At 36.0% G+C, this 26,728-nt stretch overlaps 4 protein-coding genes across 8 annotated transcripts in view; 3 read left to right on the plus strand and 1 right to left on the minus strand.

The window, feature by feature from the left end:
• Window positions 1-21: 21 nt before the first annotated feature.
• Window positions 22-4,967, plus strand: LOC129360702 (uncharacterized protein C3orf18 homolog). Of its 2 annotated transcripts, none has more exons than XM_055031072.1 (5): window positions 22-276; window positions 1,417-1,598; window positions 1,681-1,706; window positions 4,021-4,117; window positions 4,710-4,967. In XM_055031072.1, the coding sequence occupies exons 2-5, from the start codon at window positions 1,479-1,481 to the stop codon at window positions 4,752-4,754; spliced, it is 288 nt and encodes a 95-aa protein (XP_054887047.1). In that variant the 5' UTR covers window positions 22-276; window positions 1,417-1,478; the 3' UTR covers window positions 4,755-4,967. The 2 variants fall into 2 exon arrangements, with proteins under 2 accessions (XP_054887047.1, XP_054887057.1); XM_055031082.1 differs by having other exon boundaries at window positions 1,420-1,598.
• Window positions 4,968-5,222: 255 nt separating this feature from the next.
• Window positions 5,223-6,874, plus strand: LOC129360696 (protein Bouncer-like). Its single transcript, XM_055031059.1, has 3 exons — window positions 5,223-5,370; window positions 5,960-6,075; window positions 6,154-6,874. The coding sequence occupies exons 2-3, from the start codon at window positions 6,053-6,055 to the stop codon at window positions 6,611-6,613; spliced, it is 483 nt and encodes a 160-aa protein (XP_054887034.1). The 5' UTR covers window positions 5,223-5,370; window positions 5,960-6,052; the 3' UTR covers window positions 6,614-6,874.
• Window positions 6,875-6,946: 72 nt separating this feature from the next.
• Window positions 6,947-8,938, plus strand: LOC129363022 (protein Bouncer-like). Its single transcript, XM_055034921.1, has 2 exons — window positions 6,947-6,954; window positions 8,551-8,938. Exons 1-2 carry the CDS (start codon window positions 6,947-6,949, stop codon window positions 8,936-8,938), a joined length of 396 nt encoding a protein of 131 aa, XP_054890896.1.
• A 700-nt stretch (window positions 8,939-9,638) lies between these two features.
• The window catches only part of reln (reelin), a 132,682-nt gene continuing 115,592 nt past the window's right edge, over window positions 9,639-26,728 (minus strand). The window contains exons 57-65 of one of the 4 annotated variants that reach the window (XM_055059474.1): window positions 26,110-26,285; window positions 25,963-26,036; window positions 24,444-24,605; window positions 24,205-24,362; window positions 23,222-23,441; window positions 21,552-21,749; window positions 20,849-20,947; window positions 16,465-16,591; window positions 11,417-11,513 (exon numbers count right to left, since the gene is read on the minus strand). In XM_055059474.1, coding sequence (XP_054915449.1) covers window positions 16,471-16,591; window positions 20,849-20,947; window positions 21,552-21,749; window positions 23,222-23,441; window positions 24,205-24,362; window positions 24,444-24,605; window positions 25,963-26,036; window positions 26,110-26,285 — 1,208 coding nt within the window. In that variant the 3' untranslated portion in view covers window positions 11,417-11,513; window positions 16,465-16,470. Of the gene's footprint in view, window positions 11,514-16,464; window positions 16,592-20,848; window positions 20,948-21,551; window positions 21,750-23,215; window positions 23,442-24,204; window positions 24,363-24,443; window positions 24,606-25,962; window positions 26,037-26,109; window positions 26,286-26,728 lie in introns of all 4 variants that reach the window. The other 3 variants (XM_055059423.1, XM_055059626.1, XM_055059546.1) reach the window with 3 other exon arrangements.

Below are 26,728 nucleotides of genomic sequence, written 5' to 3' on the forward strand. Positions count from 1 at the left end.
AACTGAACACCATTTCCACTCAAAACAACTCAAACTTCTGAATCCTACAGTCTATAAAATACTTTCACCCATCACTAATAGTCTGGATTTAATGCCGAAAGGAGGTTTCGTGCCTTAAAATGTGCTAATTTTAGCTTCTGTCCCACTCCTCGTTCAGGAATGTGGGAGAGCAGGTTGCAGAATGAGCGTCTGGTTCTGGAGGAGAGCAACACTGAAGGAGAGGAGAAGGAGGAAGATGGGTGACTGCGTCTGCAGCTAGCTGGAGCTCACAACACGGTGAGTCTGCAGTTTTCTTCTCAAGTCATCTTCTTTGAGGGATCATCTGCGGCGCACACTGTGAGAACCGGAACTTTATGTTCAACTGGAACAGATGGATGAACATAACTCAATGTTTTTGAGTGTATGCACTGCAAAAACACAAAACCTTACCAAGTATGTCTTAGTACACTTAAAATGAGACAAAACTTAAATATGAGTAACTTTTCAGAAAAAATTCAGAGGTTATTTTAAGTCCTTGATATTGCTTTTAGTATCAGTTCCACTGGCAGATTATTTACCATTTTCTGCTTGTTTTAATTAAATAATCTGGAACTGAAACTTTTTCCATCATTATCAAGAAAACATTTACTTGAGACAAGCTCATATTTCTTGCTGAAACGTTACTTATAAGTTATTTTTGTCTAATTTCAAATTTACTCTGATATCTGGACCAGAAACTGGACATAAAAGTACTTGCTAAGATTCAGTGTAGTGAATTGCAAATGTTTCCTTTTATGGAATAAATTAAGTTGACTTAAGTTGAGGGCTTTTTGAGATGAACACGTTTTAAAAATGAATTTAGTTATTTTGAAGTCATGTGGAAGGCAGCAAGGTATCCCACAATGCATTGCTCCACCAACAGCAGCAGCTAATTAAGCCACTTCTTATTTCACGATTGTGTTTTGCTTTTACTGGAAAAAATGAGCAAAAATATCACTACTTTCTATTTTTTCAGTAAAAGTTTGAGAACCAGATAAAAAGTCATTTTATTCAAGAAACTTTATTTTTCTCAGTAGTTTCTAGTTAAAATGTTCCATCAGAAAGTTTTGTGCTTTATTTACAAATACAAAAAATAAGTAATTACAACAGACTTGGATTTATTTAGTCAACTCAAATTACACTCACCAACATCGCAGTTTAACTTTACTCAATTAGTTAATGAAAACTAAAAACAATTGAGGTGAGTTTTCCTTCCTAAGATAATAAAATAATAATAAAAGATTACATGAGCAAAACTGATTAGCTGTTATTTTAGGAATGCGACTATATATTCTTTAAGTAAGGAGAACGAGTTATGTTTTACAGTGTGCTCCTTTGCAGGACTAGTTATGAACTCTGGGATTTGTCTTGACAACCTTTTATTTCTGGGAATTGCAGCAGTTTTCACCCGAATGTGTCAACAGAGACTTTCCTAAAAAAGCAACAAGAAAAAAAGAGAAATGAATCTGAACCAAACGACCTCCTTCAGCTCGACTCCAAACAGAAAACCTGAAGTCCCGAGTTACTTCGCCCTCTTGCCTCTTGTTGTACTCGCAATGAGTAGCTGCATAGTGGCAGTGGTAAGAGTCTGTCTACTACTTCATAAACTTTAAAGCAAATAAAATAACTACAGAAATGATATTGTGCAAATTTCTCTTTCAGGTTTTCTACTTGAAAAGGAGATCAAGGTAAATGAGATGTACAACAAAAGTCTGCGAGTTAAGCGGCTGCTTAGTGATTATATATTTAACATAAGACAGAACAATATCAGCTAAAATGCTATTATGTAAAATGTATTATTAATAGACTTGTTACAGAAAAAAATAGGTCAATATGTTGAAGATTTAAGATAACAAACTTGTTCATTTAATTTCCACAAATTTAGTGTTTGTCAAGTTTTGTCACATTAAAATTGTTAAAATAATAAACCACTCTATGTATCTCAAAATAAATCTTTTAGTTTGCTGCTCCTGTAAGGTTAGAAATCAGTTTTAACTTTATATATGCTAATGACACATTACGTTAATGCTAGTCAGCATATTACACACATAGCCTAGGAATTATGAAGCATCTGGTGTTGCTGGCATGTTGGTATTAGGGGCCCCAGATGAAAACCTGCTTAGGGCCCCAAAAAGGCTTTGGTCGGCCCTGCATGAAGGAACGAAACTCAAACCGAAACTAAAACTGAGCAGGATGTCTTTACGTCACTGTCTCAGGTTTTTGTAATTATAATAAGTTAAAAAGTGAGAATAAGTCATAAAAATGATGACATGTTTACCTACAGTATTTGTAGGCTGCTGGCATAAACGAATCTGATGTGGTGCTTTGTTTCAGTCATGAATGTCAGCCTCTTACCAAGGCAGCAGCACCAGTGTGATGTTCCAGGAAGCTTCACGACATCCGGGTATTTAGTAGGAACAACTCCGGATCGAAACGCAAAATAAAACAAACTGCTCAGCTGCTCGACGTCTGGGATCGTTAACAAGACTGGATGTGTGTGCGCAAAACCACAACCAGCCCAGCAACATGCATGATCCTGTAACACAAAACAAAACATCGGCTTGAGCCTGCAAAGCACCTGCGGGTTGTTGACTTCACTTACAGTAACAAGCTGCTGTCACCTCAGCAGGCCGGCCAGAGTTATAAGCAAACTACAGTTCCCCACCTGAACCACAGAGGACAGAAACACAGCTGTACAAGTTTCACAAGGTCATTCTGTAACGGGAGATACGGTTGGCCTTCAAAAAAATGAAAAAAAAAACATGTGAATTTCTGAAAAAGTCATTTATACTAAACTGTATTCAGACCACAGGAGATGGAAAGAAGAAAATAATACATTTCCACCAAAAGACTCATCTCAGAAATATTCTACAAAAAATATTTCTGAGTTTCAAAAGTTGAAAAATTGCTAGAAAAACAAAACAGAAATGTTGAGAATAATCTCAGAAAATGTCTAGAAAAATCAAGGAAATTTCTAACTTTGAATAATCAAAACTTTTCTAGAAAAAACTTATTTTCAGATTAATCAGATATTAAAAAAAACAGAAAATTTAAATTTCAACAGTTTAAAATTTGTTTGCAAAACAGAAAGTTTGAGATTAAATCTCAGAAATTTTCTAGAAAAAATTGAAATTTCTGAATTTCAAATATTTAAAATTTCAGACTTTTGAAAATCAGAACATTTCCAAAAGTCGAATACTTCTTTTACTTTTTCAAACTCAGAAGTTTTTGAGCAACCATTCTACAAAAACTGACAATATTTGCAAAATATTAAATACCAAAAACTTCCATCGACTGAATTTTGAAGAGTGAAGTTTTATGTATTTATCATTTCTAAGGGAAATAATTTTGTTTGCATCAAAATGAACAGCACAGCTCAGTTTATTTATACACTGCTCAAAAAAATAAAGGGAACACTCAAATAACACATCCTAGATCTGAATAAATGAAATAAATCTGAAAATAATTTCCACCTGTTGTCTATTCCATTTGCACAACAGCAGGTGATATTGATTGTCAATTAGTGTTGCTTTCTAAGTGGACAGTTTAATTTCACAGAAGTTTGATTTACTTGGAGTTATATTGTGTTGTTTGAGTGTTCCCTTTTTTTTTGAGCTGTGTATATTCACATCATTCGCAAAAAGTCATCTTGACAAATTTTACAAATGAGTTGTTTCAATTCAATCGTACAAAATGTGATCACTTGTAATGATCCCAGTTATCAAACAATGAATCAAGTTTGGCTCATTAAATTAGTTTAAGAAGTTAAACTCAGCAGATTGCATCAAGACATTGACTTTAAAGCACAAAATGGAGATATTCTTTCTGATTTTGAATTTTAAAAAGCTATGCTTTTTGGTCAAACGTTTCTTCTGTACACTGGACAATTATAAACAAAAAGCAACATCTTAATAAAGTAAATAAGTCTGATTTCTGCCTAAAATAAATGACTGGTTTAGAAAGGTTTGCATCCCATTGTGTTCATTTTTGTTTCCTCTTCAGACTGGATGAGCTGCGCCACCAACTGATTCCGGTTTACACCTACGACCCCGGAGAAAACCAGGAAGACTGGAGAGATTATGACAAAGACGAAGAGGCTGTAAGAAAACATATTATTGCAACTAAAAACACTAATAAAAACTTCTTACATGGATTATGTCGTCTGTGAATAAAAATGCCCTTAGTGCGACAGACTCAATCATAACTTGATTTTAACTCATTTAAAATTATTTTTATGCCACAGAAAATATTATTTCTGAGAGAAAAAATATTTAACAACATGAAAAGAGAATTAATTTTAAGAACAGTTCCTGTTTTTACTAAGATTTTAGTTCAAAACAACAGAATGACAAAAATAGTTCCTCGAATAATTGGAAAGTCTTTAGAGACATTACAACAGTGACACTGAAATCCAAAATAAAACAATACAACTCGACCAAAAATCAAAAATAAAACAGAACTAAAAAACAATTACAATCAAAACTGTAAATAAAATGGATTAAGATGTTTTTGTAAATAAAATTAACCTTCAAAACATTTATTAATCATCAGAAATGTATTTTAATTCATTATGGGACTAAGGGATTAATTGCTAATTGTGACAGGCTTATTTTTAAATTAGTTGCATCATGCTGTTAATAATCTATAATTTGCATATTAACTCCAACTTTTAATTTTATTTTTCATTGCAGGAACTTTTGTACAAGGACTCACAGCTCTCCTTTGATGGAAAATGAAGGCCTGACTGACAACAATGCAACCCGCCTGCTGCTGCTGGATTGATCCATGTGCTGTATTGGCCATCAGATGGCGCCACATTCTTGATTTTTGCCTCAAAATGTTTTGATTTTGTCCTTTTTTTCTTACGGGACCAAACAGATTTTTGTTGTTTTTAGTCAAAGTAGTGACTAAAAACGTTTTACATAAATAAACTAAGAAGTGCAATCTGGTTTGGAAGCCTTTTGTCTTCTTGTTTCCTACCCCTTATTTGTAGTGACTTTAATGCTGCCATCCGGTTGTAGTCTGAACAGGGAAATTCCGACCGCCCAGTCTGAAAAGCCAACTGGAACACATTTTCCACTGGGAAACCGGGAGCAACACCAACTATCCCCCAGTGTGGTCGCTCGACGCAACAACAGTAGTAAGATGTGGTGGAAGCCATGAGTAGATCCCGCATTGGCTGCTCGGAATAGGAAACACGGCGGCCATCTTGGAGCGGTCGTCCCTCCTACTCTCTAGTTTGGTTCAGGCTTTTTCTGAACCAAACTCTAGAAAAAGCCTCAGCACTGCCGGATATTTTTGTTCAGATCGACAGACTATTGACGTGGGATCTCGGGGGATAAAGTTTCATAAGTAAGATGGACATATTAACGTTTATTTTTTATGAATAGAATATTACTATACTGTATTTGTGTCCACCGGCAAAATGGCAGCTAATACTAGCAATGCCGCCCTGATATGTGTAGTGGAAACCGACTTTTTCTATTTTTTAAAAAATATATATATATTGCTAGCTTATTGTTATGGTATCGGACTTTATTTTACTGTTATTTTAGTTTCGCTAGCTTAGAGCTGTAACCCAGATCTCAGAAACGTATTAATATGATAACGGCAATTTGTGTTTGCCGGTCTAACATCAGCAGCATCTTCTCTTTCCGCCTCTCTTAACAGAACGTCCGGTTACATTTCAAAATAAGAGCAGCAACAGTCTGCTGTTTTAATGGCTACCGGAAGCACTTTTTCGAATCCGCTTTGGTCACTGAAATAACATGAAACTGACGTAAATAGTTTAAAAAACAAATGTAAAAATTACATAATTTAAAAAAAAATTATTGTTGGGTTGAATTGTACCCTTCAACTTTGTAAAGCAAGTGATTTGTGTAAGATTCTGAAGAATTTCTTACCAATTAGTGTTTTATGTCTTTAAAAACTCCCACTGAAGGACTGCAGAGGATCCTCATTGAACACACCTGTTTGTGATTGATAACCCCAACATTTAAATTGATTGGAGGAGTTGGCTATCACTCACAGGAAGATGGGGTACCAAAGAAAAAGCAGGTAAGAATTCAATTCATACAAAGATACTTAAAAACATCAATTCATTTTCTGACAGTTTTTGTCTTTTCTTTCCATCAGAGTGGATGTCCATGTTTCCGCCTGGCATCTGACCTCTACCCTCCTGCTTCTTGCTTTGGTCTTTCCTGCTTTCACCTGGGGGAACCTTTTCTGTAATTTCTGCCCTTTGATGCCCAAAAACGAACCCTGCTCAGTCATCAACACGGAGTGTCCGCCCAACCATCGCTGCGCCAGTTCCTGGGGATGGGAAGGCTTCCGCCATGTTCTGTCCTCCCAAGGCTGCTTGGATATCAAACTCTGCAACTCGCTGGAAATGGTCAGATATCTGGGTCAACAGTACGACCTCAGTCACAGCTGCTGCTGTGGAAACAAATGCAACCTTACACCGAGGGTCAACACCAGCCTGATTATATCACTTTGGTTCAAAACCAGACCAGATGATCTCATCTCCACTCTAATGAAGACGCTCCAGAGTCCCTGCTCAAACCAAACCGCATCGTCTTCTGATATGAAACTATAACTGCGTGTTGGAAGACTGAGTGGACCAAGCCTTAGTTCTCAAAAGCAGAGTCACATTTAATCACATGTTTGCATGCTTTAACTTTGATGTGAAAATAGTATTGATGTTATTAGTGGATTTCCAACATTTAACCCAGAGAGAAACTGTTGGCTTGTTCATCCATCCTCCTGACTGACTGTGGCCTCTGGTCAATAAAGCATCATGATGAAGAAACAATTGTCTTGTTTATTGGAAGCAGGTGTGCTTAAAGGTGTGACATCTTTTCTCTAAAGACATTGAGTGAAAACATTGACGTTCAACTAAGTTTGGCTGGTTGGAGATAAACTGTGTGAAATGACAGGGTAAGTTTTAAAGTTTACTGAAATTATACTGCATTTCCTTTCTAACTTTTAACACTCTGTGTGTGACAGTGAAATTGGTAACACCTGCTAAAGGTGTGCTAGCAAAGTAGTGGTAAGTGAAGTGACTGAAGTCATGGAGAGGGAAATCAACTCGGGTTTTTCTGGTTTCCACAAACTTGGAATTACAAAAATAAACTTGCTTAATAGGAAACCTGCCAGCTGTTTCTACAATGTTGCAAAACAACAGAAACACTTTTTGCATTGTAAGTTGTGTGATAACCAGATAGTGGGAAAGAAGACAGGAAGTGTCAGGATGTTGATGCGCCATAAATTCATTTTTAACTTATTTAAAGGAAACGCCACAACTGCAAAATGTTTTTTGACACCAGCGGAATATTAAAGTTTTGTGCATATTGGTAATGGAAAGGCAGCTATTCCACTTGGATATTATTCCACTAATATTCTCCCATAGAAGTGCCAGAAGGCTGATTACCAAGCCCCTTTTTAGTGACATCAATAACCTGCCAACATGACAGATTGGGTGTTTTACCTCTGATCCAACTTAAACACAGATGTTGCATTAAAATTCATTCAAACTTTTTACAACTGATAAAATAAAATTAGGCTTTTTTTTTAAATCCCAGATTTTTGTGAAATTTATAACAAATTGGTCTCAAACTTAATTAAATGTAATCAGTAAATCAAACAACCGGATAAAAACTACAATATGAGTTTCTAAATAAAACAAGGACATGTTTGGCAATCCACAAGACAAATACTATGGAAGGCACTAAAGTTACACAATAAAAATACACCATAATAAATAAACTTCTTTAAAATTCAATTAGCAAGGAGTAACTAAAATGTGAACAAAAGATGTTAAATGATACAGTGAGATTAGTTTATAGCTTGGTACCAGAATAAAAGTTCCAGAAATAAATTTTTCCCCTCCAGTTTAATAAATGTTTCATAATGCTCAAAGATCATATTAAATTTTGGGTTGGAAAAAAAACAGAAGAGTAAATTTATGCCAATTTGTTGTCAATTCAGATTTTCTTTTGAAAATTTGAGATCAACCTAAAAATTTCAGTCTTTTGGCAGAAATAAAAAAAAAAAATCCTTATTCTTTCCTATCAACAACGACCCTAATGCACCGCTGTACTAACAATCTGTCGTAGTTTCTCAAGCTTGAGAGAAACTTTCAAAACTTGGAGATGTTTTAGAAATCTCGTTTAAATCGTCCACAACGCAATATTAAGACGGCGTCTCAGGGCGGCAGTAGACAGAAGGGGGGATATCAGCCAAAAAACTCCGATATTTTCTACAAAAATAACATTTCTGAGCTCCAGAAGTGAGAAATTTGCTCAAGGAAATATTTGAGTTTGAAAAGTCAACAGTTGATAGAAAAAAGCTCAGAAATTTTGAGTTTCATCTCTCCTGATTCCTGATGCCTCAGAAAAAATTGAATTTTTTTTTTTTTTGACTTTTGGAACTTAGAAAATTTCAGGGCTTGTTTCTATTTACAGTTGTGCCAACATGTTAGATTTGTTGCAGTAAAATAAGTGTGTCCAGTTTTCCCTTCATCTTGATCCCCAGGCAGAACGATCCGCAGCTGCTGCCCGTCGCCATCTTGTGTTTTCTTCTTCTTCTGCCCTCGTTGCTCTGTGGGAATCTGCTGTGCTATTACAGCCCCATCCTGAAGACGGAGGAGGCGATGACCTTTGACCTCATTGTGACAGAGTGTCCTCCTCGCGAGGTGTGCTTCAAGGCGCTGGGCCGCTATGGAAACGTCACTGCCCTGTCGGCGAGGGGGTGCTTTCCGGTGAAGAGCTGCGGAAAACAAAGCGACATCCGGCTCAGAGGGACCATCTACGCCATGACCTTCAGCTGCTGTGACTGGCCGTACTGTAACTCAGAGGTCAAGGTCAAACCGTTTCGTGTTCTTATAACCCTTCTGGCTGCCTCTGCTATTACCTGTTTGTGAGTAAAATAAGTAATAAGAGGTAGAGGGGCGAACACGCAGTCTGAAAACTGCAGTGTGCGCCATGCGAATGTGAGACGTTTTTATTACAATGTTTTTAACGAGTATTTATGTTTTTATCCCAAGATCTGTAATAAAATATTTCAGATTAAATAATGCGGTGAAAGACGTTTTAAAGCACTACCTAAATGAGAGGTCATACCTGCAATATCAATGGCTAAAAAATATTAATAATTTTTTTCCACTTTAACCGCAACATTGAGATTGAATTGAGAAAAAAATAATTTAAAGTCAGAATTCTGAGAAATAATTCCGAGATTAAAGAATCTAGTAAAAATGTCAGAATTCTAAGAATTGAGAAAAAATTATGAACATTTTTGTTTTTGTCAATTGTGAGAAAAAAAAACAAGAAAAGTAGTTGTAGTTCAGAATTGTGAAAAAAAATTGAGCAAAAAGAATTTGGATGAAAGAATTTAATGAAAAAGTAAATTCTGAAAATTGAGGAAAAAAATTGGGAAAAAAAGTAAAAAATAGTTTCAAGTCAGAATTCTGAGAAAAAAAAATTTAGTGGCCCAAATCCTCATCCTTTCAATCAGATTAATGGCTACTTGTTGCTTCTAGAAATTAAAGATGGTTTTTGTCAAGTCCTGAACTGTAGATAATATGTAGGCTTTTAAGAAAGGAAAAATGTGACAAAATGTAGTTTGAGGTTTGACAGTTCTTTATTTCCCTTTTATAAGGCTGCTGGGTCTCCCCATAGTGGATATACATATATATACAGGAGATTGCTATACTGGAGTTACACTGAGGGTCAGAGGGTCCATGTTACACAGACGTCCATAAACGACACTAATAGAGCCTCACCTCCAGGTATCAGAAATCAGCAGAGAGAGGAAGTGGGAGAAGAGGAAACAGCACAAGAAAACAGGAAAGGACGACGGCCAATCAGGGTTGATGTAGATAGAAAAAAAGGAGTAAATTTCCACCATAAAACTATGTCAGAAATTTTGGAGCACCAAAAGTCATAAATTTGTAAAAATTAAACTCAGAAAATTTGAGATTAAACTCAGAAATTTTCTAGAAAAAGAAAACGTGCTCAAGCCTAAAATTCGGGAGAAAAAACAAATTTTGATAAATTTTGCAATATTTTCTATAAGAAAGGTGGAAATTATTGATCTCAAAATGTAGAAAATTCACAACTTTTGGAAATTTTATGAGTTCCAAAATTAAAAATGTTCAACTTTTCAGAAATTTCAAGCTTTTCCTAGAACACTTTGGAGATTAATGTCAATATTTCTGATTTTATTCTTGCATATTTAGGACTTTTTTTTCAAGCTCAGAAAGTTCAACAATTTTTCCAGAAACTGAATTGACCTTAAAATTTGAGTTTTTCCCACAGATTTTTGAGCTCAGAAATTTCTAAAAAAAAAAATAAAAAAAAATTCTAGAAACATTTGAGATTAGCCTAAAAAATTCTGAGTTATTTCTTGCAAATTTACAACTTTCAAATTTCCTTATTTTTTCAAGAAAATCTCAGTGTTTCTGGTGTAAAAGTACTTTTGAAAAAAATCCACATCAGCTCCAATTCGCCATCGTAGGAAAGTGAAGGAAGAGGGGAGATGTTGCAGTCCGAGAGCCTGACTCGACTGTCTAATAACTTAACACTGGAAAATAACGTACAGATTTCACGCACAGTGCATCTTAAATAGGTTACGTGAAGAACCATTTACCATAAATATCTGTATTTTTCGGAAACCAACATATATATAAAAAAAAACAAAAAAAATTTTTCCCCATAATTTTTTTTTTTTTTTTTAGTTTTCGTGCAAATCTTTTCCTTCGTTCTCTGGTTGTTGTTGAGGCTTTTTGCTCGTTGCTCATGTGATCCAAAAATAAAATAAGAAGGCAAACAAAACCCAGCATATCCCCCAGTCCCTCCCCTATAATATCATATGAATTAGTAGAAAACGAACAAACAAACGGAACACCACAGTCAACTTATCACAAAATTAACCCACAAACACACAGAACACCAAGAACACAGTTACTCTACTTTTTTTCCTTTTTCAGTTTTTTTTAAGCTTCATTGTTATTCCTTCTTTATGGTCATTGTGTCCCCTTCTCCTGGCTTACTGGTTTGGCAGCTTCGGAGGCGGCTCAGTGGAACTGGGAGGCTACTCTCCAATCAGCTGGTCAGTTCAGCAGTGATAAATCATCTTTTAATTTCACAGTGTGGTAGGAAAAGAAGGGATACGGCGAAGGATTTAAAGGAATGGCAGCGACAATTACAAAAGAACTAGAAACCGTGGACCATCCGTTCCAAAATGGCCGCCTTATTCCTTCGTTATGAGTTTTATTGGGTTTGGTTGAGAACGCCAAGGTGATTTGTTGAGAACGAGCAGAAGATGGGCGGGACGACTCGAATCCACCGGCGGACGGGTCACAATGGGGCGAAATGCGGTCAGGAGGAGAGCGGGGGGTTCAGGCACGCTGCTGCAGTGCCCGCCGCTTGCGGCTGTAGTAGTGACGCATCCCGGTCTGTCTGGCAAAGCTCATCATGTAGTTTTGTTTGCGTGTGCTGCAGGGAGATAAAGTCAGTAAAATAAAAAAATAAAACAAAAGAGAGAGAGAGAGAGAGAGAAGGAAGGAGTGTGAAGATTAGTGAGAGAGTAAAAGCAAGGTGCAACTTCCCCTCATTCTCACACTCGACAGATCCAAACATGCAAAACACATGGATGGTTGAATGCAGCTTCAAATTTCTCTCACCTCCGTTTTCATTTCTCATGCTTTGGTTTTCAGTCAACCATGACCTCAAACACTGAACAGACACGAAAAAAACAAAAAACTCCTACTGCTAGTTTGGGATTCTGCATGAAAACGATGATGCAGCTACGACAGTCAAGACAAGACGAAGATCCACGAATACGAGAGCTTCACTCTGACACAAAGTGTTTGAGGTCAGAGTTTAAAAACAAAAAAAGAAGTAAATAAAAACCAGAAGTGCCTGAGCAGGAAAGGCTTTTAAAGCTACAGTAGCTTGATAAACTATTAAAACCACTGAAGTTTTTCACAATTTGACACATTAAAGCCACAAACTTCAATGTTTCATTGGGATTTTCAGTATTAGATTAACACAAAGTGATGCAACATTGTAACTTTTTCACATTTTATGCTTCAACTGTCCAATTATTTGCAGTTCTCTTTTATACAGAAATCAGGCTTCTCCATTGTAGTAACATTTTACGTTTTGTTTGTACTTGTCCAGGCAAGAAGGGAAATGTTTCGGGAAAAAAACCAGAACAACTTTCTTAAAATCAAAATAGAAACTGATATCTACATTTTGTAACTTTTGTTTCCTTTCAAGGGTTTTTTATTGCTCGACTCAGATCCCAGATTAAGAAATCTAAAACACAAATAAATAATAAAGTAATTCCTACTATATAGATATTTATAATCTTCATTTAGATTCATGATCCCAAATATCTTAACTCTTATTAGCATGAAAGTATATTTATGGTATAATAGTCCAGTCAAAGTCCAAACCTTAATGGATCTTCACAGATGTTCTCCAAACAGTAAGACTAAAGTCATGAAGCAAATAAGAACGCCGATCTGATGAAACCCAAATAAAAGGCATTGAAGTTTGTAGCTGTTCTGTGACAAAATCTGTCAAACTTCAAGCAGTATTAATACTTTTGCAAGACGCTGGAAATAACAGGAAAAAATAAATTAAAAAGCTGCAGAAGATCGCTCTTGCTTAGCCTGTTCATTGCCTCTTCCATCCAGCAGGGCGGTGCCAGTGAGCCGGGAGAACAGCCAGGGCAGGCAGGGGGTCTCTGTGAAGCGGGTGGGTGGGCAGGAAGGCAAAGGAAGGTGGGAGATGGTGTGTGTGTGTGTGTGTGTGTGTGTGTGTGTGTGTGACGAGTGGAAGCGTTAGGAATGCCTGGTGAGGTGTGTGTGTTCGGAGAGAAATGGAACGCTTCATTTTCTGAATTTAAACCAAGGAGGTTTACACTGTAAAAACAAAATCTCACCAAGTGCCTTTTGGTCTAGTTCCTTGAGTAAATATTTTTATACACTTGAAATAAGAAAAAAAACTCGTGAGTAACTTTTCAGGAAGATATAAGAGCTTATTCAAGACATTTTCCCTGAAAGTTTCTTGTTTCTTTTATATGACTAGAGATGAACTGATCCGATACCAATATCGATACCGGTTCCGATATAAAGAAAATGTCTAAATCAAGTATCGGAGACAATGTTAATAAAGGCAGCTCTCTAATTCTATGCTTCGTCCTCTGATCGACGACATGCTTTATTATTGATTTTAAATTATATTTAACATTTTTCATTCTACTTTTTAAAGCTTTGTTGCAGTTTATCTTTACATGTTTGACCAAAGTACTCAACCTATTTTTATTTTTATGAGATTCAGTTTATTTATTTATTTTACTTCAGGTATAGGAAGAGAAAAAAGTGGATCGGACATGTCTACTTATAACTAGCATTTGTTTTTTAATCAATATTAAGGAATAATTGACTTAAATCAAGCTCCTACATTTGTCTTATTTCAAGTGTATTAAGATATTTGCACTAGAACTAATATTCTTGGTGAGATTTTGTGTTTTGCAGTGTAAGGATGAAGCTCTTGGCCCAGAGACATGATGATGATGTTGTCAGACAGACAGACAGTCATTATGAGGGAGAAGGATGGAGCGTTGTTGATCCATGAAGCCATGCAGGAAACTGAAATGTGAAGTTATTTCAGAGCAATGATGTGAGATCTTCAGCTTTATAAGTGACGTTTTAGTTTGAGGAGGGGACAGACTGTCCATGTTTGAGCTGCACAGACATACAGTATTGTACGCATCCAGTTTATGTTCCGATCGAAAGGAAAATAAATAAATTGGTTTGGAGCTGAGGTAGTGTCAAAAACAAAAACAAACAGGTACAGTGATGGATTACATCACACATATAAACACTAGAGGGCGACGAAACATCTGGCTCACGAGACGACGTACGAATTGGGTTCACGAGAACTGGACAACATTTTGGTTTTACTCCTGGGAAAACTAACCATCTTTTTTGTTGGTTTTCACAAATTGAGTAAAAATTTTAATAAATTGTTTTTGAATGTTTTTATGTAGATTTATCCAGTTCAGGTTTGATCAATTTAAGTATTTTAGATTTTGAACAATGTAGTCCAGATTCCTCTAAAAATTGTGAAACCTTTTCACTTACTGTTGTCAGGACATTTTCCTTCTGCAAGTTGGTAAACTGGCTCGATTGGCTAATAGCTCTGGTGTTGTCTTTCTCTTCATTTTAGGAATTCAAACTTTAAAAGAACTATATTATCAAAAAGTGCCCGTATAGTTGTAGTATGTGTGCGTTTTATTCATTGTAATCCAAACTGTCAGACGTGTTACTTTGCAACTTTGACTATTATTTGACTTTTAGCAGCCATATTGGACGCTAACCTTAAGAATGACATAATTGTTATATTTGGAGGAAAAAAGGGACACTTGTACCATCCCATCTGTGAAGTACGGGGGTGGCAGCATCATGTCGTGGGGGTTTTGCTGCAGGAGGAACTGGTGCACTTCATAAATTATGTGGAAATACTGAAGCAACATCAGCAAGAAAGTTAAAACTTTGGTCCAAATGGACCCAAACCATAAAGAGAGGAAATGTATGTAAAGTAGAGGTTTGTGATACTTGGTGTATGGAAATATAGCATCAATAATACCAATATTAATTATTTAAGATTATTTCCTATTAATTATTATGAATTTAGATAAAGTTTATAGGTGTCAATAGAAACTATAGAAAAAAACTGAGAAAATTAGTTTGAATTGTTTTCTAAATAAAGTGCAAAAAATTATAATTTGAGGACAAATCAATGCAAAAATCTTTTTTATGGTTGAATTGAAAATCTACAATGCAAAAATAAAATGTCAAGAGGAAACCTGAAACTAAAGTATTGATATTATCACACGGCTATTGATCCCATATTGATACTGTTATTTTGGATTTATCCACCGACCTCCACACTGCAAAAACACAAAACCTTCCCAAGTATTTCTGATCTGGTTTCTTACTACGCTTGAAATGATACAAAATTAACTCAACATAACTTTTTAAAGACACATAGAAGCAATTTCTTAATATTGATAAAGTTCCACTGGCAGATTATTTCACTTGTAACATGGGAGAAATATATTTTTATAAGTGAAATAATTTCTCAGTGGAACTAGAACTCATCAATATTAAGGAATTATTGAATTAAAATAAGCTCCTATGTCTTACCAAAAGGTTTCTTGTAAGTTAGCTTTGATTATATTTCCAGTGTATTAAGATGTCTGAACTAGAAACTTGACCAAAGATACTTTGTAAGATTTACATGTCATATAAACTTCTGACTTTTAAAGCAATAATAAATACATTTCTGGCATATTCTTTTAATATTCTGGCATTTGGAAAATATAAATATTGTTGATTTCAACTACATGCCACATTAGAAAAGTTTGGATGATCTTTCTGGCTTTAAGTCAAACCTTCACCTGAACATTGTGAGCGATTGGCGTGACCTTTGACCTGTCTCGTGTGCTAATTTACCTGACTGTAGGAGTGGGCAATATGGGCTTAAAGTTATTCCAATATTTTGTGGTATAACTGTGATTACAAAAGTGACAATAAAAACTATTTATTTATTTTTGAATGCTTTCAAAAAATTTAACTGAGTGTAAAACACTTCTTTAGGACACCATTCACATAAATAAGTGTAATTTTTATCACTAAACTGCATGATACAGTACGCTGCAAAAACAACTTACCAAGTATTTTTGGTTTAGTTTATGGTGCAAATATTTCAGTACACTTGGAATAAAATAAAAAAAACTTACAGGTAGCTTTTTTAGCATAATATAGGTCCAGGTTTAAGTCAATAATTCCTTAATATTGTGGTAAATAATCGACTGGCAGATTATTTTATTTATAACAAGACATTTTTTACAAGTTATAAGTGAAATAATCTGCCACTGAAACTAGTAACTTTTTTCAAATAAATTTGAATTATTGACCTAAAGCCAGTTTTTATATCTGTTAATTGTTAGTTTGGTCTTATTTTAAGTGCATTAAGGAATTTGCACTTGAATCTAGATCAAAAATACTGGGTAATATTTTCTGATTTTGAGCAGTTAATCATATTTTTTAAATTAACTGGTAGCCTCTTTGAAGAAAGAGTGGAGAAAATAATAAAACTAACAATCCTGATAATACAGGAAATTTCTATTTCAAACAATTAATCTGAATTTATTGCGCTAAATCAAAATTCTTATCACAATATGATAAACGCCCACCCCTACACGCAGAGCATGGCGATGAATTTAGTAGTGATGAAAAGAGCTTCTTAAAATCATGGAAAGGTGTCTGCAGTTTAAAAAATGAAAATAAAGGAGTGGAAGAAGGGTGTGTGTGTTGGTTGAGGTGAGTTTGAGGGAGGGGTTGCATTCGGGAAGAGGCGGAAAACTTACCTCACACTACAGCCATGCCAGAGGGAGCAGAATACAGAAGAGAGTAGAGGTTAGAGTGCGAGAGGGGATGGGCAGGAGGTGGGGACTGCTGTCTTGTAGAAAGGTCTGGGGGGGAAGGAGCCCCAGTCTGGGGAGGCAGAGGCCCGAAGTGGGGGAGAGAGGAAGGAAGAGAGGAAGTCAGAAGTGTGAGGAAGAAGGAGAGACAGAAAATGGTAAGAAAATATGAAGTAGGAGAACCAAAAATGAAGACAACCAAAAAATGAAGACAACCAAAAAAGAAGGAAGGAGAGACAAAGATTTATAGGAGAAATCCATTCGTTGAGAAGGATTGAAGAAAGGAGAGAAAGGACAGTGAGAAAAAGTTTGGCGGTGGCGTTAAGGAAGCAGGAAGCAAAGGGAGGATGAGTGAAAAGGAAAAGTTGTGTAGGAGGAGTGAGAGGAAATGTGTGAAGGAGGAGTGGCGGTGGGTGGAGAGAAATAAACAGAGCAATGTGTGAGGGCCACTCTTTTCAGCAAACACTGTTGAAAACCGAGCAAAGGCAGGAGGACTGCAAAAACACAAAATCTTACTAAGTGTTTGGGTCTAGTTTCCAGTGCAAATCTTTGTACACTTCAAATAAAACAAAACTAAGTAACTTTTCAGCAAGAAACAGGAGTTAAAGTCAATAATATTAATGAAAAAGTGCAACAGGCAGATTTTTTCACAATGTGGCAAAAACCAATTCCTGTTAAGGGCTCCTGTCGTTTATTGTAAATGTATTGTTTATCAGCTGATGTTACTTTCAGGCAGTTTAAATAATGTGCCACATTTGAAAGCCAATGTGAATTTCAAAATTCAAGTGTTTTTCTTTTTTTAGTTTATGACTGCTATAAGGTTAAAATCAATCAATAAAATCAATGGCAACACTTGTGTGATGTAAACTAACTACAAATGATGCTAATAATAGTAGAGGTGTTACATCAAGTAGAGTAGGAATTATAAAGCATCTGGTGTTGACATGTTGGTATGAGAGGCCCCAAATGAAAATTTGCTCAGGGCCCCAAAAAGTCTTGAACTGGCTCTGCTTTTGAATTATTAACTTAAAACAAGCTCCTATCTCTTGCTGAAAAGTTATTTTTGTCTTATTTAAATTATGTTAAAATATTTGCAACCGAAACTAAACAAGAAACTTGGTGAGATTTTGTGTTTTTGCAGAGAGAGGGACAGGTCACGGCCAGCTTGGCCAGGATCAGCTCAGGTTAGGCAGACGTCAGCGTATTAGTGTGCGTGGAAGCAAATCTGCATAATTTGAACTGAGATGACTGTTATGCAGAATCTGAAATACAATCTGTGTGATGGGATGTTGCTGCGAATCCACCACCAACATGAAGCATTAAAATGCTTTACGATGTTATATTAGTGATGAACCAGGGTAACCAACCAGTGTAGCAGTGATTATGTTCATGACATCTTCAGTCTTCTGCAGAGTCTCTACTCTTAATTTAAGCTGTTTGAGTTTAGCTGCTGAAAATAGGAAGTGTAACAATCTAGAATGCAAGAAAGTAATAATAAAAGCAATATTCAGTGAAACACTATGAATGAGGCTCATTCATCTACAGCTACACTGTCTTATAATTAGAGATGCACTGAGAAATTAGCTGGTGACCAGAGTCAGATGACCTTTCATCCAGATCAGTGAGCGTCTTCCAATCAGGGAACGCCACTTACTGACTGGCCAGTGTGTGGCAGGCTGTATGTGGCAACATTTGTTACATTTCCAGCTTCTGTGGTTCTCTTTCACATTGCATTGTGTCAAATGATCCAAACTACTTGAAAAACATGTTCACCTCACCTGTGGTGGCGCTGCACCAAGAACCACTGAAGGAAACGACACAAAAACCTCCAAAGAAAAAAAATGAGCGCAACTTCCTTCTTCATGAAATATAAACAAAAATGGAGTAGCATCACATTTGAACAGTTTCAGGATTTCTCTTGTTAACATTTTATATGACGGGTTGTGAATAAGACTGACATGACATCGTCATAAACATGACAGAACATGAACATGAGAAAGTCTTCATGAATAATAATACAAAGTTATTCAAAATGTCTTCGTTATGCAACTTGACATTAACCAAAAAATTATGATCTGACATAAATCAGTTATAAAATTATTAATGATCAAACTTTAGCTTTAATAACATACAGCTATATAATTTTTAAAGTTTAACTCTAACCCTAAATAAAGTTTTACCTTTCTCTTTTGTCTTTGGTAGAAGATAATAAGCTGCTTCTCTGGCTAATGCCAGACTCTCATTATGTGCTTTGGTTGTATTTATCTGAGTTCAATTATTTCTGACTAAACAGGGCTGGTGTGAATTCACCCTAAAGCAGAAACAATTTGGGCTAAAAATAATAATAATAAAAAAAAACACACACACAAATTGATGTGGAAGTTGTCACTGAAAGAAGTAGAGGTAAAATTCTCAGATTTCGGTAGAGTGAGAGGTGGAGAAACTTTTTAAAAAGGAAACAATTTCCTAGGCAGGAATGCCAGCTATTCATTTCACTTCAAGTCTGCAGATGTATGTACGTCTCTACTGTAAATTAAAATAACAGGAAGTTGGAAGTACATTTTCTTTAATCAACTAATTCAAAACATAAAATGCTTAAATCAAACCCGAACTGGATTTGCTGAACATTTATTCTAGCTGTTAAAAATTATGATTTCAATGCTTTATTTAGCATGTAAACCACCTTAGTCTGAGTCAAGCATGCAAGACTGAGGCTAAAATGGATTTCTGTACATGATGCAGAAACTCCTGATGTTTTTACAAACACATTTTATAAATTTTAAACAGTTTTAAGGAATATATGTTGATTGAATAACAATTCAAGTTCACGTCTCAGATTCTGAAGGAAAGCTAGCCAACGTTAGTACAGTTTTCTAAAAGCAGTGTTTTGATTCGGGTGTTTTCTCATATACTCTACGTTAGGCTGCGGTTGACACTGAATGCATTCCCTATTGACTTGTATCATGTACTTTTCAGTAGAGGTGTTTGTGTTTTTGCATTTTATCTGCTCTTCTTTCTCTCCTTTCTCATGTCCTTCTTTGCCTTGTGGGATTTTTCATACCACATTTCTTCTTTAGCTTTCAGTCTCCATATCCATTACATCTGAAATAAACCCATAATAACTCTGGTAAAGTTTTATATACATACATATCAAGAGGAGCATAACAGCAAAACTATAACGCTTCACTTGTGAAAGTAAATCTGTTGAGTGCCACGTTAGCAGTCAAATGAAGTTGAATTCTGCGCCACACGGCGGTGGCCCCGGTGTGTTTCAACTCAATGAAACTTACCGCGTTGCTTCGTAGATGTGCCATCATTGAGAGAGAGAGAGAGAGCTCTGTTTTCAACAGTTTGCAACCTGTCACCTAGCTGTCATTGCTAAGTAACGAGCTGTGACTGCTGATTGGTGACACATTCCAGAAGTTTTTGACACCAAAACAAAACAAAACAAAACATTATTGCCAAAAAATCAGAAGGGCAGATTTTTTTAAAGCTGGTTTTTAGAAGCAGTAGAAACCTGAATGAAAGTAAATAGAATTTAGCTTGATGCACATTTATGCAAAACTGTGTATTATGAAATGATAGAATGGAAACGATAGAAAAACATAAATTTGTATAAATTTTTCTCAATAAATAAAATGGAAAAAAAATATAGAGACCAAATCAAAACAATAACTTTTATGTAGAATGGACAAAAATACAATACATTTGTATTTCGATCTTAAAGCATTGATCTTATCATGCTATTATTGATCTGATACTGACTTGGTATCAATATTATTGATATTTTGTATCGATCTGCCCACCTCTACAACATGGTCCTGAGTTTAACAAATTCTTTAAGCATATTTTCGAAAAGTATATTTTCAGCTAAAATAGGTATTGGCCACAAAATCTCTGATCAGTGCATCTCTACTTATAATGACCACACAGAGCAGATAAGTTAAACAATCAATACTGTTTATTTAAATCAAATAAGCATTTTAATGCTAAAAATAAAAGATAAGCCAGAAAAAACCCCAACACATCAAGAGTTAAAAGCTAAATATGATTGTATTTAGGCAATTAAACTGTATGACATCAACGTGTTTGTGTGGAAAATCCCTAACTGAAAATATCATGATCCAGCAGCAACAGTTGTCCTGCTGTAAACAAAACAGCAATCAGCTAACAACACCCTTTCCCTGGTGTGAATTTCCTGCTCTGTGTGAAGTGAAAGGAAATATTTTGTACTGCGGTGAGGCAGAGGTTGAGATAGGGGGCGATCTGTCAGGGCTGGTTTTGGGTGGGTGAGAGTTTACCAACAGCTGGACTGGGATTGGGTACTCACAGAACTACTTCCACATGGTCCAATGCCCACTGGTCATGTCCTGCACCGTCGTGTCTCGGTTGCCACCATCGCAGCATTACGCCTTTATCCCTCGCTTCACTGGGAAGAACAGAAACATCGTGGAGTGAGTTAGTGAATCGGCATGGATGGAACACGAGATCGGTTTCCAAACTGTTTTAAATTAACGTTGCTGTAAACATGCCAAACCCATAGGGGGCAGTGTAGCGCAAAGCTAGAACCTTGGCCAGAATTCTTCAAAAACTACCACAACTTCCTGTCAGGAAGTAAACGGGACCTATTTTTGCTAATTTGTGCTTAACTTTAGTTTCAGATAATATATTCAGTAATTGGCATGTTTAAAGCCTGGGATATTGTGTAATAATTAACCCTGCTTTAAACTCCTCCAGAATATAAACTTTATATAATTTAAAAATTTTAATGATAATTAAAATGTTTCTGTATAATTATACAATATTAAAAAGCGGTTAAATCAACAATCTGCAGAAAGTGCCTTTTTTTTTACCCAATTAATTTATTGCCAGAGTAATTGAAGAATTGATTGATTACTAAAATTATCTTTAGTTGCTGCCCTAAAAATAAAACGAAAGCTTTTGCAAAACACTTTGTATAAATGAATAAACTGGTCATAATCACAAATAATCCATCTTTTTCTGCAGTTTGGTACTTTCTCTAATAAACTCACAGTGGGATGTTGTAGGAGACTCTCTGGGCCTTTATGAAGTCTTTGGGCTGATGCTGGGCAATCACGTGCCAGCTGACTCCGTTGTTGACGCTGTACTGCAGCAGCACGGCCCGGTCCACTGTGTCGGCCTGATCCAGAGCGATGTTACAGCTGTCTGTCTGTGCTACGCTGCCGATCTGCAGCACAAACATGATCTTACTGCAAGGAGACAGACAGACGACGGTTAGAGAGAAGAAATGTAGACATGGAGACATCTGGTCTGTTTTAAAGGAGACATGCTAATACACACTATCTTTTTATGATTTGCTTCTGAATCAATCAAGTTGGTTTTCTTTGTAAAAACATAATACAGTCACCAATTGTGAAATCAGTAAACATTACATTTTGTTGAGTGAAATAGTCAAAATGATCAATACACATAAAACATGTTGAATTCCTTTTCTTGTCATTTGTGCATCAAGAAAGAATAACAAAGTTTCGAAAATAGGACTATCAAAGGGAAATCAAATAATTGGATAAGCTAAAAATAAACCAGTATATCTCAATAAATATAAAAATGGTGAAGAAACACAGAAGAACTGGAATGTTAATAAATATGCTGGTCAACGTTCCAATGATTATGATTAATCATCGCGTTCTCACTAAAACCAGGAAGATAGAAACATAACACCAGTTTTAAAGTCCCTCCACTGGCTCCCTGTAGCTCAAAGAATAGATTTTAAAATACTGTTGTTAGTTTACAAATCACTGAATGGTTTAGCACCACAATACATCAAAGATCTTGTTCTTGTTGTTGTATCAACTTTCCAGATTCTCAGGTCTTCTGGTTCTGATCTGCATCCCCAGAACCAGAACCAAGAGAGGAGAAGCAGCTTTCAGCATCTATGCACCAAAAATCTGGAACAAACCTCCAGAAAACTGTAAAACAGCAGAAACCCTGACTTCTTTTAAATCTTGATTAAAAACGCACCTGTTTAGAATTGCATTTAAAATGTAATACATAACAATGCATTGTTTATTCTATGTTGCATGACTTTGTGTTTTTGTGTTTATGATGTAAAGCACTTTGAAATGCCTTGCTGCTGAAATGTGCTATACAAATATAATTTCATTTGATCAAAAGCTCATTGTTTCGGCTGTTTTGCAGTTTTCTGGAAGTTTACTCCTGATTTGTGGCGCATAGAAGCTGAATGCTGCTTCTCCAAGTTTGGTTGTGGTTCTGGATGTAGAGCAGAACCAGGAAGGTTGAGACAAACCCAGCAGATCTTTAATATGTTGTGGTGCTAAACCGTTCAGTGATTTATAAACTAACAACAGTATTTTGAAATCTATTCTTTGAGCTACAGGGAGCCAGTGGAAGGACATTAGAACTGGCTGAATTTCTCTAACTTCCTGGCTTTAGTCAGAACTCCAGCAGCAGCGTTCTGGTGAAAACCCTGTTGCAGTAACAAATGTGACGTAAGATAAACACAAGGGTGAGTTTCACTAGATCTTAATAGGACATTAATCCTTTAGTTTCAGAAATGTTCTTCAGGTGGTAAAAGGCCGACTTTGTAATGGTCTTTATGAAGCTCTGAAGGTTCAGGTCTGAATCTGTCACTGCTCCCAGATTTCAGGCCTCATTGCTAATTTCTAGCTGTAGTAACAGAATGTTTTGGTAGTACCTGTACCTGGCTCGAGTGAGGTCCAACGGTTTGGTAACTGCCTGCCTCAGCTTACAGCCACTGAAGTAGAGAGAGTCTCCGTGAGCATGTGGAGACAGCTGCCCACAGCCGCTGCCCACGCCGCCGCCGTGGATCAGCTGCCAGCTCTCCGGAGACACCGCCCCGGACTCGAAGTTGTCCTTGATGGAGCTCGGCAATTCTGTGCTGGAGAGGGAGCAATCATCGCCTGTCGGAGGGACAGAAGGAGCGGGAGATGAAGTAGGAGTGTTAGATTTCACCAATGCAAGGGTAAAACTACAATGGAGCATCAAGACCATTGTACATTAAAAAATGAAAGTTTCCACCAAAAAAGGAAGCAGAAATTTTTTAGTAAAAAAAAAGAAAATTCCATAATTTCAGAAGCTAATATTTTGCTTGGGAAAACTACAATTTTGAGAATAATAAGATATTTTATAATTTTTTTTGAGCTTGAAAAGTCAAAAATATTTGTTGATAATAATTTCCAAGTTATTTCTAGCAAATTCCTTCTTGAACAAAGTTTGATGCCTCCAATATAGGGTTGGGCGATAAATCCATATTATCAATTAATTGGAGTTTTGGTTTTTGAAGATTTAATTTTTAGAAAATAAATGTATAACATTAAGAAAGTAGCAATTTGTCTAAGAACTTCAACAAGAAAAATGACAGAAAAATTAATTATTCAACTTTTTTCTCATTAAATGGACTTTTTCTTGAAATTTTAAGAAATTCTTCTGGTAAAATTGCATTTTTTTCTGTTAATATTACAACTATTTTCTCATAGTTCAACCAAAATTCTTTCAGCGTGGGTCTGATACTTTGTTGTGCAACTCACAGGAGGGAGAAGTCATGTTTCTATTTTTTTATTTTTTGGAAAGAAAGATTAAAATCAAATATGGAATAAAAAAATCTGAGATTTTATTTTAATCGGTGACGCTCAGCCGTATTGTGTCAGACAGCTTGTGACTCACCGTGGTATCCTTCATCGCAGATGCAGACCGCTCCACTCGTGCAGTACCCATGGCCACTGCAGAGCCCTGGGCAAGCCTCGCCAATGTAAACATTATCCACTGCCCAGCTGTGCCTCTCTCCTGTTCCCTCCTTCTGGATCCAGCGGAACTGTGTAGCTCTGAAACATCAACCAGTTTGCAGATGTTTCACAGTGATGCCATGAAAACTCAACAGTGATGTTGTGAAATGCGTTTCTTACCCTGAGGAGACGTGGTCTGGCAGCTGGACCGTGACTCTGGTCCAGGTGGAGCTGTTAACCGGACTATAGATGGTGGATTCGTGGAACTGGAAGGGGGAGCAGCCGACGTTGTTCACAGATGAAGGAAGACATTCTGACTGGACCAGCTGCCATGAGTCGGACCTGGAGGTGATGAAGTTAAAGGGACAACTTAATTTATTTTGCCCAATTTCACTGAAAGACCCAATTCCAATCTTTTCACTCAACACCAAATAAGTCAGGTCTTTGCCAATCTGATCTTTGAGGTTTGTTTTCAAAGCATCTGCAGTCATCATGTCACGTTTTATCTGGTTCCACTTGCAGATTATTTAATTTTATTTAACAAACTTTATTTACTAAGCTGCAGCCAGAGACTCATTTTTTACCAAAATGCTCCACAGGAAATCATTTCTACGTTTAGCCACTAATTTATAGGCTATTTATAGATTAACATATTTGCATGTGCATGCTTCTTATTTCATTTATTTATTCGTATTCAGTCATATTTTAATTTCTTATTTCACTCTTAAGTATATATACAGCTCTGGAAAAAATTAAGAAGCCACTTAAAATGATCAGTTTCTCTTATTTACTCTTTATAGGTTTATGTTTGAGTAAAATGAACATTGTTCTTTTACTCTATGAACTACTGACAACAGGTTTGAAATTAGAAGCAAAAATTTAGTATTTACTTGCAGAAATGAGAAATAGTCAAAATAAAAAAGAAGCAGTGCTTTCAGACCTCAAACAATGCAAATGTTTCAACTCAGGAAGAGTTCAGAGGTCAGTATCTGGTGGAATAACAGGAGGTTTTAATTGGGGTTTAGAGCAGTGGGCTCTTCATTTTTTCCAGCGTTGTATATTTTATAGCCTATTGTTATATTTGTACTATCAATCTTGAATACTCTGGATAGAGTAGCTTGTCATCTAACAAGCAATTTCCTCTTGGCGATCAATAAAATATATTTGGTTCTATTCTAACTAGTACTTTTTATTCCAATATTAAGGAATTGCTGACTTAAAACAAGTTCCTATATGGGGTGCACCGATTTATCAGTTCCAGTTTTCTTAATTTTGGGAGACTGGTGATCAGGAGATACTTACATGTAAAGCTGATCTTATCCACTGATCTTATCTACGTCAGCAAAAGTCTAAAAATTAGACGCTGTTCTGTTCTGCTCTGCTGTAGGTAATAGTCACTCCACAATGACCAAATCAGCAACTTTCTTCTTATATTCATTGACATTTCGGACAAAAAATATTAGTATAAGCCAAAATTAGTATAGGCAGATCAGGCTTTATAAAGATCGGTAATCTGTGATTGGCCAGAAAACTGCAATTGGTGCACTCCTATTCCTACAGCTTGCTTAATTGCAAGTTCTAAGTTAGTTTTGTCTTATTTCATCTGCATTAAGAGAGTTGCACTAGAAAGTAGAACAGAAAAATAGTGAGACTTTGTGCTTTTGCAGTGTAGGGTGATTGTTATCCTCGTTTCTCTTACCGTGCGTCCTTCCTGTACTGCAGCAGGACAGAGTGATGATCCTCACATGTGTCTGCCTCACAGCCAACAACAATCTGCAGAAATGAGACGTTTTAGGACCTAAAAACAATAAAACAAATACCACTGTGAGCACGCTTTCATTCGTACCTTAAACTGTAAAATATATCCGGGCTGAACTATAAGCTCTCGAGTAGCGAGGATGTTGTGTGTCCTGTCTTGGTTCTTGTTCGGCCAGTAGAGGTGAAATGAGGGATTTCCACAGAAGCCGGCGGTACGCACAGCATTGGGATAGAAACTCCAGCTTTCCTCATGAGAAACGCCCTCTAGTGAAAGTAAAACAAATGGTTTATCAGCAATGTGGTTAAACTTGAGTTTTCACTGATTTGACTAAAGAGGTGCAGAAAACAAAAAATTCCAGTTTCTACTCCCGGGAAATTTTTAAACAATTCAAAATTCTCAAAAATCTATTTTAGTCTTTTTCAATTTTTAGCAAACTAAAAAACTACGTGTTAGGCGAAATATGTTTTTAAGCATTCTATATTATTATTTGTAAATAAATTTATATCTACAAAATAGGGATTTTGTAAATGTAATATGTAAATGTATTTTGTATATTTTCTATTTTAAATTTGTATAGTTCTTTATGAAATACATCTAATTTGTTTTGTAAGTTATATATATATTTTAATTTCATTTTGTAAAATTATTTTTCGATTTATATTTTTATATTTGTTTACTTTAGAAAAGGCCAGGCAGCCTCGCTAAT

Source organism: Poeciliopsis prolifica, unplaced genomic scaffold (genome assembly GCF_027474105.1).
Source record: "Poeciliopsis prolifica strain line A6 unplaced genomic scaffold, Auburn_PproV2 SCAFFOLD001, whole genome shotgun sequence".
Lineage (NCBI taxonomy): Eukaryota > Metazoa > Chordata > Actinopteri > Cyprinodontiformes > Poeciliidae > Poeciliopsis > Poeciliopsis prolifica.